The 16,008-nt window shown below is 42.6% G+C and overlaps 1 protein-coding gene across 1 annotated transcript in view; it reads left to right on the plus strand.

Moving 5' to 3' along the window:
- Positions 1 to 270: 270 nt before the first annotated feature.
- UNC5C (unc-5 netrin receptor C) overlaps positions 271 to 16,008 on the plus strand; it is a 448,382-nt gene continuing 432,644 nt past the window's right edge. The window contains exon 1 of the mRNA XM_075544874.1: positions 271 to 520. Within this exon, the coding sequence (XP_075400989.1) occupies positions 397 to 520 (124 nt within the window). The 5' untranslated portion in view covers positions 271 to 396. The remainder of the gene's footprint in view (positions 521 to 16,008) is intronic.

Consider the following 16,008-nt stretch of genomic DNA (forward strand, 5'->3'; position numbering starts at 1 on the left):
CCCCGCCCCCGTGCCCGCGTGCGTGCCGAGCCGCCGCGGGGACCCGAGCGCAGTCCCGACTGGGCGCGCGGCGGGCTGCGGCTGCTCGCGCTGCTGGGAGGAGCGGCGGGGGCGGCCGCCCGGCGCCTCGGCGGACTGCCCAAGTGGGGGCGGAGCAGCGGCTCGCGGGAGCCCCCAGCGAGCAGACTCTGGGAAAGGGGACGCTTCCAACTCCGCCGCCGCGTCCTTTCTCCGCCTCCTCTGGCCTCAGCCCTGGGAGAAAGTGGAGCGCGGCTCTTGGGCATCCTGCTTTCTCCCGAGCGCTTCGGGCTGCACGGCTCCGGCGGCCGCCCGGTGGGGCTTGCCGCCTTTCGCGCGTCTCGGCGTTCCTGCCCCCCTGGCACACCGCGGCCGACGATGAGGACAGGGCTGCGGGCAACAGCGGCCCGCTGCGGACTGGGACTGGGATACGCGCTGCAGACGCTCGTGCTACCTGCCCTGGCCCTGCTCAGCGCCAGCGGCACCGGCTCGGCCGCTCCAGGTAAGGGGTCCGGCCGCCGCCGAGGCGCCGCGCCACCTCCCTTCGCTTCTTCCTTCCCTCCTTCTTCCGCTCCTGCTCCCCAGTTCTCCCGACTTCCACAATCCGCCGCGCCACTCGCAACTGGAAATGCACTTTCAATTCCACTTTCCCAACTAGTCAAGAAGCTTGGGAGGAGGAGGAGGAGGATGTTTTTTAATCTATCTTCCGAGCTGGGCACGGATGGACCAGGGACGCGCGGGGTCGGGACAGGTATCCGTTGCTGGGCATGCCGGCGCCGTTGAGTGTCGTTTGCACTCTGCCCGCACCCGAACGCTGTTGCAGTTTGGCCTTTCGTAGGTTTGGAAGGACTCGGAGCGTGTGGCTGTGTTGAATGTCTGGATGCTCCACGATGCGCGCGGTGTGCAGAGGAGCCCCGCGCTGTGCCACGTCTAGGGTCCAGGGTCCTCGGTGCGTCTCTGAGCACGCCAGCGCCCAAGGGGACTCTGCTATGGAAACGTGGGCAATAAGACCGAGGACTCCCAAGCGCCTGTGCCCCCCTGGCTGTGGGTCGGGTCACGGAGGAGATCCAGCACCCCCGACCCGCGCCCTCTCTTCGCGGCAGGCCTGCGGGGCGCACGCCTCGGCACCAGAGCCCGCTCCGTGCCCACCTCCCCGCTGCAGACGGAGAAACTAAACCCCAGAGCTCTGGGCGGAAGGGCTGGTCATGCCAACCAAAATCGAAACTCTTCGTGGTAGCTGGCCAGTTTGTAACTCTGACATTGTCATTTAACGTGCCCGAGCTTTCAAATAAGTGGCTCTGGGGACCGGCAGGCAGGTTGCGGCTGAGCTGAGCAGGAGGGTGGTTGGGGAAGAGAAGGTGGAAGAGAAGGAGCCTGGGACAGACGGACTGGCCAGCTCCCTTCTCGCTGCTCACCATCCCCCCTCCCTCCCCTTTTCAGGAGAGGTCGAGGCGGCTCCCCGCACCAGAGCCCCTGGAAGCCTAAAACGGCGGAGCGATGGAACCCCACCTCGAGAGTGTCTCCCCAAACACCTAATCTGTAGACACGCGGAGCGCCTTTCTGGGTCTTTTTTGCTAGGTCTTGTGGAGGTCGCTACCTCACGGTGGGCAACGTAACATTTCCTGGCAATGTGGAGTAAGCGTATTCAGCTTTTGGAGGCCATTCGGCGATCCTTCATCTCATTTACACTTTTTTTTCCCCCTTTCCAAATTCGGAGAGCGGAGGAGGCGCAGTGGTAGCCCCAACTCCCTTGATGATGCTCAGACACTCAGGCGTTTCCCAGCAGCATTCCCTTGGAGCTGTGAAAGCTCTGGGAGCGGAGAGGTGTTGGAGGTGGGGGGTGGGGTGGAGGGAGAGTGTGGTCGGGTGGGGAGGTAAGTGATTAGTGAGGGTTTGAGAATTAGCGATAGCTACTTCCGGAGTAAATTTTCCTGCTGCCCTGGCTAAGTGGCCGCGCTCATAAATCCTTGCTTTCTAGCCAGATGCCTCCCGTCCTCCAGGTTCTGCCCTGATTTTCTTTCGCACACTTCCAGAGCTAGCTCATCTTGTCCATTTTACAAAGGAGTCTCCACTGAGGATCGGGTGGTGAGAGCTATTTGTAGATCTCGTGAAACACTTAGGAGTTCCCAGGGCAGCAACTGGGGGTGCGTAGACTGGGGGTGATTGGAAGCTTAAGTGAGCAACCTGATGAATAGTTCTGGAATCAACCGTGTGACTCCCCGTGGCATTTGCCTGCTGTTATTGGGCGCACAACCCACTGAGCCTGAGCGGAGGTGGTGGGAGGGGTGAGATAATTGTTCAGGAAAAGGACAAGTTAAAAGTCCCCAAAGATGCCAAACACAAGATAGGATCCCTGCCGAGAGCTTACTACCGCCAAATTAAAAACACTGGGTAGGAAGGGGGGGGGCGGGGAGGGAGATCAATAAAGATAATCAAACTGGAGAGTGTAAGTGGATTAATATTGAAAAAGAGAGAAGAGATTAAAAGAAAGGACGCTCAGGATAGGGTGAGCATTTGCTCTTACTCTGCTACCACCCCCACCCCACCCTCTCCAGTTTATAAACCAGGTAAGCCAAAGATTGAGGATTATCTTGCTCTTCTGATTTCCGGAGCAAAAATAAAATATATTCTGTCTGGTGTGTGCATTGCAGTGCAGTTCTTCTCCATTTAGTGTATAGAGTTCCTACCGTTCCTGTCGAATAAAGCTTTTCATTTAGGTTGTATCGTGTGATCTCCGAAATGCACTCTTTCACCACTTTTATCTTTGTTATCCTCCCTGTTCCTGGCTTTTCCTGTGTTCTCTACTGGGTTTCAAAGGAAGTGTAAAGCACCCCACTCCACTCTCAGTTATCAACTGCCGTCACCCCCCTGTTAACCCTCCCCATCCTTGGTTTCTACTGAAGTACACTTTTGACTCAGATTTGTACCTTTATGATGGTCTAATGGTCCATCTCCATTTTCCTTCATGTACTTTTCTCTCTTTGGGCTGGGCCAGGAGGAACAATGAAAGAGGTTCTTGCTTCCTTAAGTATGAGTTTCATGTACTGAGGACTTAGAGATGAGCATTAAATATATTTATGAATGAAGACATATATGCTATTAAGATGTGAAAGCTCACCTAAGCACTTTACAATGTGGATCAGGTCTTTATTTTGTCTTTTGGGAAGTACTGGGAAAAAAATAGTTCTAAAAATTACCTGTATCATCAGAGAAGGCCAAAAAAAAAGAGCAGAAGTTTAAAATGAAAGCAGAAATTGTGTGTGTGTGTGTGACTGCATTTTTGAACGGCAGTGTAAAGAAAGAGCATAGTCACTTTAAACAGGTCTTGGGGGCAGTCTGTAGGCTAGGGCAAAAGCGTTCGTCTTTCTGGCTATGTTCTCATTGTTTTGTTCCCGATTGCTGGGAATGCGGAGCTCTAGGGATTTGTGGTACAGTACCTCTGACTTCCAAGAATGAAAGATGTCACTAGGAAGAGAGAGAGAGAGAGAGAGAGAGAGTGTGTGTGTGAGAGAAGATGTGTTTGATCAATTGTGCCTCAGAACGGACGCTCTCTTTCTTTATTTGTGCTTTTTTTTTCTTTTCTCTTCTGGACTACACAGCATTTATATGCTGCTTATCTAGCACCAACTAGTGTTATGAGTGTTAATACCACCAAATTCAGAACAGAATATTTCTGAAGATTCTAATTATTACTACCATCCTAACTTCAGGTACAATATATATTTTTAATCACATTTCTTCCCCACAAGTTATAAAATTTATATCTATGCATTTATGCATATTAGAATGCAGAAGTTTGACAAAGGGCATTGATGACAGCTCAAATTTATTAAAAGTTCTCTCGTGGTTTTTTTTTCATTTTAGGAGCAGAGGAAATTGATATCACATTTGGATGTAAATATGATACAGAATGTAGATTAGTTTATCTTTGCTTAGAAAAAGTATTTCATGTTCTAGCTTGGGGAAAGCTTCATAGAACAAATTTTCAAGTGTTACCAAGAGTGAGGAATCACTGGATCATAACAAACACTTGTTGACTTTCTAGCCGTTTCTCCTATGGGTACTGGCCATAAACAAGGAAAGGTCCTCCTTGAGCACATACCATAGCCCTTTGGAAGCTGCCTGTCCCAATGTGGGATTCCCAGTGATCTATAGTAAGCAAGCCTTCGGAGAACATGGGCTAGACACTAGTCTGCAAGGTCAACCCTCATAGCTTCTTCAGAAGTATTATTGATACTTAGAAATAATTCTCTAATGTATGCTCAGTTTCTCCAATTAGTGAGAGTTGTGCTTTATTAGGCCTTAACTGAGTATAGCACTTTTCTGATTTAGGTCATGGCTTTTCCAGAGCAGCAGAGGGAGTCTCTCTTAGAAGCACCATTAAAATTACAAGCTGCTTGAACTTCAGTGAGATAATGGAGGGAAGGGAGGGAGTGGGGATTTTTTTTAAATCATTTTATTGGGGGCTCGTACAATTCTTATCACAATCCCTACATCCATCCATTGTTTCAAGCACATTTGTACATTTGTTGCCATCATCATTTGCCTTCTACTTGAGCCCTTAATAACAGCTCCTCATTTTTCACCCTCCCTTCCCACTACCCTCTCCCTCATGAAACCTTCATGATTCATAAATTATTATTATTTGGTCATATCTTACACTGTCCAAGGTTGCCCGTCCCACACGTCTCTGTTGTCCATCCCCCAGGGAGGAGGTCATATGTAGATTTTTGTTATTGGTTCCCCCAGAAGTGGGGATTGAGCCAGTGTTCTAGTTCTGGCCTGCCTACATCTTTGTATCCTTTGTTTGACTGCTCTATAGAGGCAATCTTTTTTGTGTATATTTTCCCACAGTTTGAAAAGTGTACAGCTCATTTGTAGAAGTGAAGTTCAACAGTTATTAGCTGCGATGGAGTTGACCCAGACTCCTGATAACCTCATCATAATAGAATAAAATACTGCCTTGTCTGATGCAACCCCCATTAGACAGTTGTGATCCCCAGGGTTTTCAATGGCTGATTTTCAGTAGCAGATCACCAGAGCTTCTTACTAGTCCTTCTTAGTCTAGAAGCGCCACTGAATCACATTCAGCTTCATAGCAATACACACGCTTCCAATGACAGACAGGTGTGACTGTTTAGTACATGCATTGACTGTGAAGTTGAGCCAGGTCTCCTATATGGAAGGAGAAATACTAATGAACCACTGGTGCCCCATGAAGCTAAATAATAGTTGAATACTTACTATGACCTGACTCTACAATGTGTTAGGGACACTGTTAAACAAGACAGTTTCTGCTCCCAAGAAAGAATGACAAGAGTCATTATAATTCCCTTTCTCAAATATAACCGGGGGCATAGTCAGAATGGTTCTTAGAAGCGAAGCTGGAGAGACTTCATCTCACATCCTTTGGACATGTTATCAGGAGGGATTAGTCCTTGGAGAAGGCTATCATGTTTAGGAAATTCAGAGGGTAACCAAGAAAGAGGAAGACCATTAGGGAGATGAACTGGCCTAGTGGCTGCCACCATGGGCTACACATAGCGACAGCTGTGAGGAAAGCACAGTCCCAGGCCATGGGGTCCTGTTTGATTTTATTCAGCTGTACATAGGGTCACAAATGAATGGGAACTGACTGACCACTAACAACAATGAAAACGGTATAGAAATCCCTGGGCTCAAGGGTTTAAATATAGTAAACAGGACCCAAACCAAGGCGAGGCTGGTGCTTCGAGTGAGGAGTTTCAGAATTGGAACACAAGTGCTCAGGGATGACAATTCACGTGGAAATTGGATGTTTTTTAGCTTAGTTTGCTATGCAACTTGCTTTTATTTTACTTTAAAACTAACAAAACACACACAGAATACGCGGCCGCTATCATTTGATTCTGACTCAGGGATCCTTCAGGACAGAGTCGAACTGCCCCTGGGGGTTTCCAAGGCTGTCAATCTTTTTAGGAGTAGAAAGCGTCCATTTTTGACCATCCTGCTTTGAACCTGTATTGAATTGCTGCCTTTGACTGGTAACTCATTATGCTATCAACACTCCTTAGTTTGAATCTGGGGACCAACTAACAGCTTCTCATCGGTATGTGCCCGTTCTTTGGTGGGTATTAATGCTCCCTTAGTGTCGTGGTCACCTGGTTCATGCTCCACCAATTCCTGGCTGTGTGCTCATGACTGAATTGCTGAATGTGCTTCCTCTTTAATTTCCTTGCTTGTAAAATGAGAATAATACATGCAGTGTGATATTAAGAATGATTACGAGTATGTGTAAGACATAGAATACAGAAATTTCATACGTATTCTTTGACTTCCAAGTCTGCAAAGAGAAGAAGTTAAATTAAAGGTTAACAATTCTGATCTCAGAATAGGGATCACCGCAGACACTGCTGCCTCTAAAGTGCTGAATGAAGCTGTCTGAGGAGATGCAAGAAGTGAAATCTGAGGTGTATTGTTCTAAAAGCCAGAGCGGTGTGCCTCTTGACCTACCTGGGGGCGGAGGGGGGAGTGTGGATCCCCCGCTCTCTCATAGCTTCCTTTTCTACTTTCTGTGCAAAAATGCATATAATACCAGTTTTTTAAGTGCCATATTACACCACTGCCATTTAAATTTTGACTTGAAGCTCTGCTCTGGACTTTCTGTCATTACAAGAAATATTGAAAGATTATAACTTTTAATTAATCCATGGACACTTCTTTTGGGGGGAGGAAGAAATGTCTAACCCAACTCCCAAAAAACAAGCTCACTGCCACTATGTCCATTCTGACTCACAGTGACCCTATAGGATAGGGTAGGACTTTGGAAACTAACTATGGAAGTAGCAGGCCTTTCTTTGCCCACGGAGCAAGTGGCAGTTTAAACTGCTGACTTTGCAGTTAGTGGCCCAATGAGCAACAGCTGTGCCACCCAGGCTCCTTTAATATAGCTGTGTGTGTGAGTAGTATAGATGTGTGTGCACACGTGTGTACATATATGCATGTGCACACACATGTATGTATCTGTGTACATGAGTGTATCCATGTGTGTGCATACAGGTATAAATGTGTGTACACATAAACATTATGATGCAGATATATATGTCAAGGCCCAGATAATATGATAAGAGTTTGGAGCATATTTGCCCTGTATGCAAATGATCAGCAGTTTTACTTTAATAGAAAATTGACACCAATGCAGAATCAAAGGACACAATGGAATGCTTGTCAAAATAATATACACACACACAAGTCTAAAAGGTTGACTTAAATGCAAATCATATTCACCAAGAATTTAATTTATGCCAATTATATTTACAGCATCATTTTGATATCATAATTTAAACAGCATAGATAATCTAGGTGACATATTTTGTAAGGTTTGCGATTAATTCTAATTTGTTAATAGCTGTTTGCATCCTTGTTGTAAATATTTCTGGCAGACTTTTATGATTAAATTCGAGATTTGTGGGGGTATTTATGTTACTTAGGAATGAGATGGGTTTCCCTACCAAATAGCTATTCTTCTTTGAATTATTGATCCCCTGCCAGTGTCTCCACAAGTCCCACCTCTCCCTTTCCCTGCTCCTCTCTAGGTTGCTGTCTCACTCTCTTTCCAGCTGACTTCTTACACCTCTCTCCACTCTTCTTTGGCTTCCTTCTTGATTTGGATGTGTTGTCCTTTGGAGAATTGCACGCACCCTAGCCCTTGGGTACTGTTCCCATATCACCTACTTGAAGGGTGTTTCACTCAGAGAGCCAGGGCTTGTCTTTAAACTGCTTCTTTGCAAGAGTGTAAGTTGCAACCCCCCAGGAGCAGTTCTCCCCCGCAGTACAGGGTCCTCAGGAGTGGGGATTCCCTGGGTGGTAGTGAGGGCGTGGAGAGATTGCCTTGAGCAATATTAAAACACCGGTGTCACCTTTTTCTAGCTCTTAAAAGGAAATCCAGTTACATTAATGTGCTGTGTCTCTTATCCTGAACATTTGTCATCTCCAAATTCGGAGAATAGTACTCCAATGAACTAACAAATTCAGAAATCCTAAAGTGTGGAAATTTAATCCTTTCTTCCAGGTTGTATGCAGTTGATGAAAGACTTTCTGCCTTTTCCTGAAAAACCCAAAACACATTCGGCCATATGGAAGTACAATTTCAGAATTAAAAAAAAGAACAAGTTTTGAATTAAAGGCAAAATGTGGTTTACCCATTTGAAAATCGCTGCTCCCCAAGAGTATACATATGTGCATCAAAAAACAAAAAACAAACTCACTGCCATCAAATCCATGCCCACTCATAGCGACCAAACAGAAAAGGGTAGAATTGTCCCCGTGAGTTTCCGAGACTGTAACTCTACCGGGTTACAAAGCCCTGTCTTTCTCCCCCATATAACTGTATAAGGGCTTGAAATACATAGAAGACTGTCTACAGAATTTATAGGAGTCTTGCTAGTGCTGCTGGACTGCTCGCCTCAGATCCCACAGCTGCTCCAATGGAGAGCAGGGAGTCTGTCTGGCCCATAAACAGGCACAGCCTTGGAAACCTTTGGAACCCTGAGTTGAAATCCACTCAGGAATGACAGGACTCCGATGTCATACTCCCTTCCGTCAGCACTGTTAGCCAGTTTATGATGAATCCCAACATCTCCCATTCTTGTGTTAGGATTTTGTTTTAAACATATCTAGCTTTCTACACGGAGCTCATGGTGTTAATGTTTACTGTGATATTAATTAAAGTGAAGTTGTAATCGCTTTGAAAGTGCAAAATATGCAGATATTTGTCCTTATGTCAGTATGCCTTTTATTAGCAGTAAACAGTGATTCAAAAGTGCTTTGTGTGGCAAAAGTGAAGCATACCATCTGAGAACTCCGTTTGGGGAATATCCTTTTTTAATTAAATAACTGACCACACGGCCTTTCCAAGGTGTTAATGCACTGTGAGAATGAGGGGCAGGTGATGAGACTTCCGTACGCCGACCTCCCTGTTTGGATGTTTATTTAAAATACCAGGATGCAAAATAAGACTGTTAACACATGATATTGATTAATCAAGTTTAAATCCAGAGTTACTTATTTAAAATGTTGTAAACGTAGGGGGTTTTACCTTCATTAATCATTTTGTCATGTGGATCCTGTGGCTAGTTTCATTTCTCAGCAATTATGAGAGCTATAAAAATGCCTCATAGAGATGAACAGTATTATCTCCTCTTTTAGCGACGGATGTTAAACAACAGAAAGCCCCTCAGCGCATTTAACAAGTGTATTGATGAATACCAACATTTCTCATTTTCAGTCAATATCTTAATTGATTATTTAATCATGAACTGACTGAACTCAACTATAATTTATAAAGTCTACTCTAATTTTTTTCCTGTTCAGAAGTAAAATCTTGAATAAGAACATTCCTTTCCAAGGAAGGCAGATTAGTGTTTACATATTAAACTGTGTCTGCTGTCCAATAATAAGGGCAAGTATGTCCTTGATGATAAATACAGGTTTGTGTTTATTTTCCTTTTAAATTCAGAAAAAGTCCTGCAAATAATAGTACACTCTATGAGAGGATCATACAGAAAGGTTCTGTTTCTATAGAAAAGTGACGTGAAGATATTTGAAAGAATATGTAACTTAGAGTCTCAGTGCGCATGAAGTGTGGTCAAGGCACATGATGCAGTAATGCCCTCTCATAACTACAGTCATGACATATGTAGGATTAGGGTTAAAGGAAACCATTTGGACAGCTCTTTTCCTGTGAATTTGCAAGTTTATTTGGAGTTAGAGTAGACCCGATGGCAGTACGTTTTTGTTTTGTTTTCTGTACTGAACCTCACAATGGTAGCTATTTTGTTGTCATTGTTTCTTATGTGTGATTTGTAGACACCTGTGTGAGCTCTAATCAAAACTCAATAGCTAAATTAGGACCACCATCGTAAATAATGGTAACTTCACTTTGAGTATTATGTCATAATATAAAATGTTGACATATGAATGTATCTTTGGATGAAAGGCAAATGGTACATTTTATCTTCCGTGGAATAAAGAGTTTATGCCCACTATCGATGGCAGCCACCTGGTGGGAGTGCTCAATTTTCTAGAGCAACCCTTGCAATCTTCCTAAATAAAACAGTAATTAAATTGGCTGCCCTTTTCTTTAGCAATTTCTTCCTTCCTTCTGGATCCCCATAAAATGATGAGAGTGTAAGCTTACAAATGTTGTAGGGATCAATTTTGAGATCGCAGGAGTATTAAGACTTTCCCTTCCCAGTCTTCTGCAGGCATCAGCAGTAGGGTAAGCAGCTTTGTCCAAACAGATGCCTATTTCCGTCCTCATGGCACTAAGAAGCAATAATCTGTGATTGGTGCTATCTAGTCTAGGGACCCCAGATTAGCCTTCCAAAATAAGATTTTTCAGGTGGCCTTCTGACTGGACACCTTTCTCTAAATAGAGTTTTCATAGTCACCTACTGAAGTTAAAAAGTGAAATAATTTGAAAAGTATTTTAAAAGAAAGTATTTGAGACAACGTCAAACAAAGAAGATCTCATGAAATGGACTTTCCCTATAGACGCAAATAATGTGTTTCCTCAAAGGGTCTCACTGGTGATTTAAATTTATTGTACTCCCTCACTGCTATGCAGTCGATGCTGACTCATAGCAACCCGAGAACACGGTAGAACTGCCCATGTGGGTTTCCGAGGCTGTAACTCTTTACTGGAGTAGAAAACCTCATCTTCCTCCCAAGGATGGGTTGGTGGTTTCCCACTGCCGACCTTAAAGTTAGTTAGCAACTCAACTTGTCACCACTACAGCACAGGGACTCTGTTATTGTATAGCCCATGTAACAAGAAAGGACACATACCAAGTTTGGGGTTTATTTCATTTTCAGACTAGAAGTAGCAGAGTTCTAAATAAAGGAGAGGATCTTACTCTCTGTGCAACTAACAGTGATTCAGTGTTCAGCACAGAATAGGTGGCATGAATGAATTATTGATATATATGGATTTTTCTAAAAAAAGGAATTTATCTTATATGTTCAAATCACATATTTTCTAAAAACTCCAAATTTTCTATAACTTGCCACTTTAATTTCAATTTAAGCAGCAGGTTTCTATGATCATTATAATAATATTGAAATTATTTCTCCTATATGGAATATATCATTCCCAAGAGGAATTAAATAAAATGATAGGTATTCATATGCATTTTGTATATGCCTACTCTGAACATATTTATTGGGAGGAATTGATTGAATCAAACAGATTGGTCTTGGGGTACACAGTTGCATATGGTATGTGCTTCTAGGATATGTGCTTATTTAGTCCATTAGTTAAGAGGTACTTGTCTGAGTATACTGTCACTTTCAGAGGGCAGAATGTCTCCATTTGTTAGCTTCAGCTAGATTAAAATGAAATGTTCAACTTTTGGAGTTAATATTCACGCCTTGGAGTTGATGCAAAGAGCAGAGTTGGACTGCCCCTTTGAGTTTCCAAGACTAACTGTTACAAGAGTAGAAAGCTTTGTCTTTTCCCCCCATAAATCGTCTGGTGGTTTTGAACTGCCAACCTTGTGAATTGCAGCCAAATGTGTAACCACTATGCCCCTTGGGGGGCTTTCATGGTATGTGCTTAAACAAGTTAAGTTTGAATTTTACTTGGACATAATGGGGTAAAATATCCTCATTTGAGGATTCAAGACTTCAATCAGTGGAATAGCATGGAATATCTAGTTATGAAATTTGTCAGAGATACTTATAGAGTACATTGCCATCTTCTGAGCTATCTCGTTAAAATATTGTTATCAATGGCTACGGGTATGTGATGTCTTAAATCTTTACAGTCAAATTGCCTAGTATTTCTTTTAGAATTACGTATCTATTGAAATTAATATTTAAATGAAATTTTATCTTTACTATATAGTACAGTGCATTTTACAAATGTTGTTATCTACCTATTTCTTTTTTTTATCTACCTATTTCTTAGTGAACTATATATGTATGCGTGTTATAGTATAATCCTGGTCTGTTTACAAGAGCATGGTGGGAAAAGTCAAGGAATGCCAACGAGAAGTTTGAACACTCTATGTGTCTTTCCTGGGAGAGGGAGGCATCCGACTTGATTGCTGTGGAATGAGGACCACGTGGGAGATAGACTTGACATTTTAAATGGAATTCAATAGGTGTGGAATTGTTTCTTGGAAGGTATTTCCAGGAAGACTCTTAATGAAACAAAAGAATTACAAGGAATGGCATGGATTCGGTCCCACAATTCCCTGTGAGCACGTAATGCTGAGGCACACTTTGTGTCTGTGTGTGTCTACATTTGCAGTTTCGTTTTAGTTGTGAGAACTCAATTGTTAAGCATGCGTCCCTTTAAAAAACGAGCAAGTGAAAACCAAACATTTTTACTTTAAAACAAAGTCACGAAAGTATTCATTTGGTCAGAATTCATTTTCATTCACCAATTCCCGACTAGAAAGTGTCGTCTTACTTTTCTGGTGCTTGGTATGAGGTGAAGTCATTTCCCACAGTGCACAGCAGAGATGCCCTGGCCTTGTCAGTGTACTGGTTTTTCAGAAGGAAACAAGTTTTCTCCTGCCGTCCAAGTGTCAGAGACCGAAGGAGCTGCACTTCCTTCTGCTGACTTATTTCAAATATGTTGTGGAGAACTGCTGTTGCTTTCCTATGCAGTGGACTGTAATTTGCTGGCCAAGGAAGAATGTCAGCATTCATGCTTGCCTGGGTAAGACCCTCCATCCACTTGAATAACTCCCTCTCCAGGAGCTCTCTAAAAGAGTGCTTCTTAACCCGAGGCGAAACATCATTTTCCTGGTAAGCACTCTGCATGTGGGCTGATCAAAAAAGAGAGGGCAGTTGTGGTTTGCTTCCTCGACCAGAATTCTGTGATGGCTTGTTTCAACTTCTTAATCTAATGCAATTATGTTTCCAGGCAGAGGAATTCTTGATTCTCTAAGATACCTCCAATGCCCTGTCAGTGACTTTATTTCCAGGTTTATCCCTTACGCCCATTTCAAACTTTACTTAAATTAGCAAATATAAATTTCATCGAAGGCATAAAATGTTTTTCATGAAAAGATAGAGAACTTACATTAGGTTATAAGGATAATCGGTTTCTTTGCTTACATTCAGTTTTTATCAAATTGAAGGTTGATACATAAGTAGCTATATGGTACAGTGATATGTAAATATATACATGAGTACATCTACCTTGTTTGTTGTTCTACATTTCTTCATCTCATTTGGCCCTTTGGGGACTAGGATTTTAAAAGTATATAAACCATGCTAAGATTGAGAAAACTGCTTTGTGGGTTTGTACTGTACACGTATCATCCATCAAACACACAGGGTTTTCATGAAACCAGGGAGTAAATAATAACGCCCAACAAGTTTTGCTATTACAAGTATACGTGCTAATGAGGCAGGGTGCTTGTTTAATGCTAAAGGTTTAATGCAAGGTTTAAAAGAGGGTCTGAAAGATAAGAGTGGATTCCAGAGCCCTTGCGTTTGTTTTGCGTTCCGTGACAGTCACTAAATCAGGAGAAGGAATGTTCAAACAACACACTTGAGGAAAAGTGATTTTTAGAGAAAGGAGCCATTTCTGCTAATAGCTAGTAACTGCTCCTAACCCCACTGACATTAAAAGTCCATTAGCTAAGCCCAGTTTGAATAGCGGCTGATGCAGTGTCAGCTAAATGCACATTGGGATTTTTTCATATAACGCTGTTCTCTAATTTTTTCTAATAATGTATACATTGAGTAGAACAAATGCCGTCTGACAGTGAGGACTGGCCTGCTTCACCACAAAACGAGTAGAGATTTGTGATGAAGCAACAGTCAGAGGACTGGGAGCGAGAAGATGATAAATGGCAGCGATGGTTTTAAAAGGAAGGCTGTGAGAGACATCATATGGAGAGGCGGCAACTGGCATTCTGAAAGAGTTGTTTCCATAGAAGCACATATTAATATGTACTACTCTGAGCCAGTCACGTAGAGTGGCGTGCTATTTTAATGTTAGCGGCAGTGTGTAGTTTTCCAGTGCCTTGTGAAGCAACAAGCCCCTACTTCACTCAAGTGTTCCCTGCAGAAATGAGAGGGGTATGGAGGGAATTTGGGGAAGAGGGAATGAGTGCCAACAGAGGTACAACATACAATGTGCTAATGTTTTTAGACACTAATGGTTTTGAAAACAAAATAATGTCTTGGTGCCAGCTGGAATGATAATGTGGTGAATAGAACAGATCCATATGACCTATTCCCCTTATTTTTCTTCAGTCTTTTGAATATTTCTTTAATCTTCATTTCAATCATCCAAAAGACAAGGTTTACTGCAAATTACATTAGCATGCAAGGATCTTATAATGAGTCATCCTAAAACAGATAGTGTTCTGTAACTGTGAGACCATTGTGGAGACAAACTGGGGGTTGCTCAGTAATCTAATGTGTGAGTTGAGAACAGACCAGTAATTAATCAGTGCTGTCATGCTTGCTCCACTCTACCGTATTACGAGAACCTCCGCGCTGACCACCCCCTCTCGATTATCAACCCATTAGTGAAACCCTGTACAAGTAACAGCCGTGGAGCCCTGCTTTAAGAACAGACCCGCAGAGCTTGTGCACATGATTGTGGAGTATTTCCACAATGGCCACTAGACTTTATATTGTACATTCTAGTACCACTCACAATTATCCCTTTGGCTTTCCAACCTAAGATGCCGCAGCTATGTGTTTATTTAAAAGTTAAATCCATTGTTCTTTGTATAATAACAACATCTTACGTGACCCTGGATTTCTGGAAAGGGGAAAGGAAAAAAAAAAGACATAAAAGAAATAGAGAAACAAAACAAAAAAAGAACCAGAAGAGAGGAGAAGAGTATTTTTTAACCATACTGGAGTGACAAAAACCTTCCTTTTATGTTAACAGATTTTCATATAAGCATTTCTTAATAAAATCAAGAAGTACCCTTTGGTGTTGTTAACTGTTTTAATTCAGTTCAGGCCACTGCATTCTTATTTTGAATGAATTGGGACCTTACATGGACAGAGCTGATGCAATTAAGTTACTAACCGAAATCCCATTTACTAGCATATTGCATGAGGGACTTGATGAATAATCTAGTCTTTAGTATGTAACCCAAACATTAATAACAGATGGAAATATTGCCTCAGTTCAACCAGTGGGCTTTGATTTTTAATTCTAAACTGACTGTAGTTGTCCAGACTAAAACATCTGTTTAAAGTGACTATTTTCCGTATGTTTTCTGTTGCACAAAACGTAGTATTTTATGTTTTCTATTGCATAAAATGTAATTCTATGACAAGATGGGGGAAGAATGTCATTGTATTTGGCCACACAAGAAATTTGTACACATTTATGTACTAATATTATGAAATTGAATTATGTTGAAAATAACAAGATGAGGCTAGGACGATTGAAATGGGACAATTATTGCATTAGAGTTTGGAATAGTTTTTAGAATAAATTCCCCTCCAATGCTAACATACTGTTACTTTCTTGGCCAGCTTTACTTGGTCGTCTTTGGTTTTGCTTTGTTAACTGTATTAGGAACTACATTAGAATCATGAACACAATACATGGCTTGGCCTTAACTTAAATCTGCCTATTGTGCTCACAAAACTTAAAAAAAAATCTTTAATAATGCACCTTCTCAAATGTGATGATCATGTCTATGTTTAAAATAATGAAAAGTTTTAGTTATTTCTGTTTTCCCAGTTCAGCAAGTTCTTTTTTTGACTATTAACCCCCCACTCACACCCACTTTCACTGAGTCAATTGCAGCGCACTTTGACCTTATAGGGTTTCCGAGGCTGTAGATCTTTAAAGACACAGGTAGCCTCCTCTTTTTCCCTTGGAGTACCTAGTGGGCTTGAACCACAGATTTTGCAGTCAGCAGTCTAGTGCTTACTAGGCACCATCACCCAGGCTCCTTTCTTTGATAATTAGGGAATTAAAATTGTGTTACCTGGATGCCCGTGTGCGTGTTTGTG

This window comes from Tenrec ecaudatus, chromosome 3, assembly GCF_050624435.1.
Source record: "Tenrec ecaudatus isolate mTenEca1 chromosome 3, mTenEca1.hap1, whole genome shotgun sequence".
Lineage (NCBI taxonomy): Eukaryota > Metazoa > Chordata > Mammalia > Afrosoricida > Tenrecidae > Tenrec > Tenrec ecaudatus.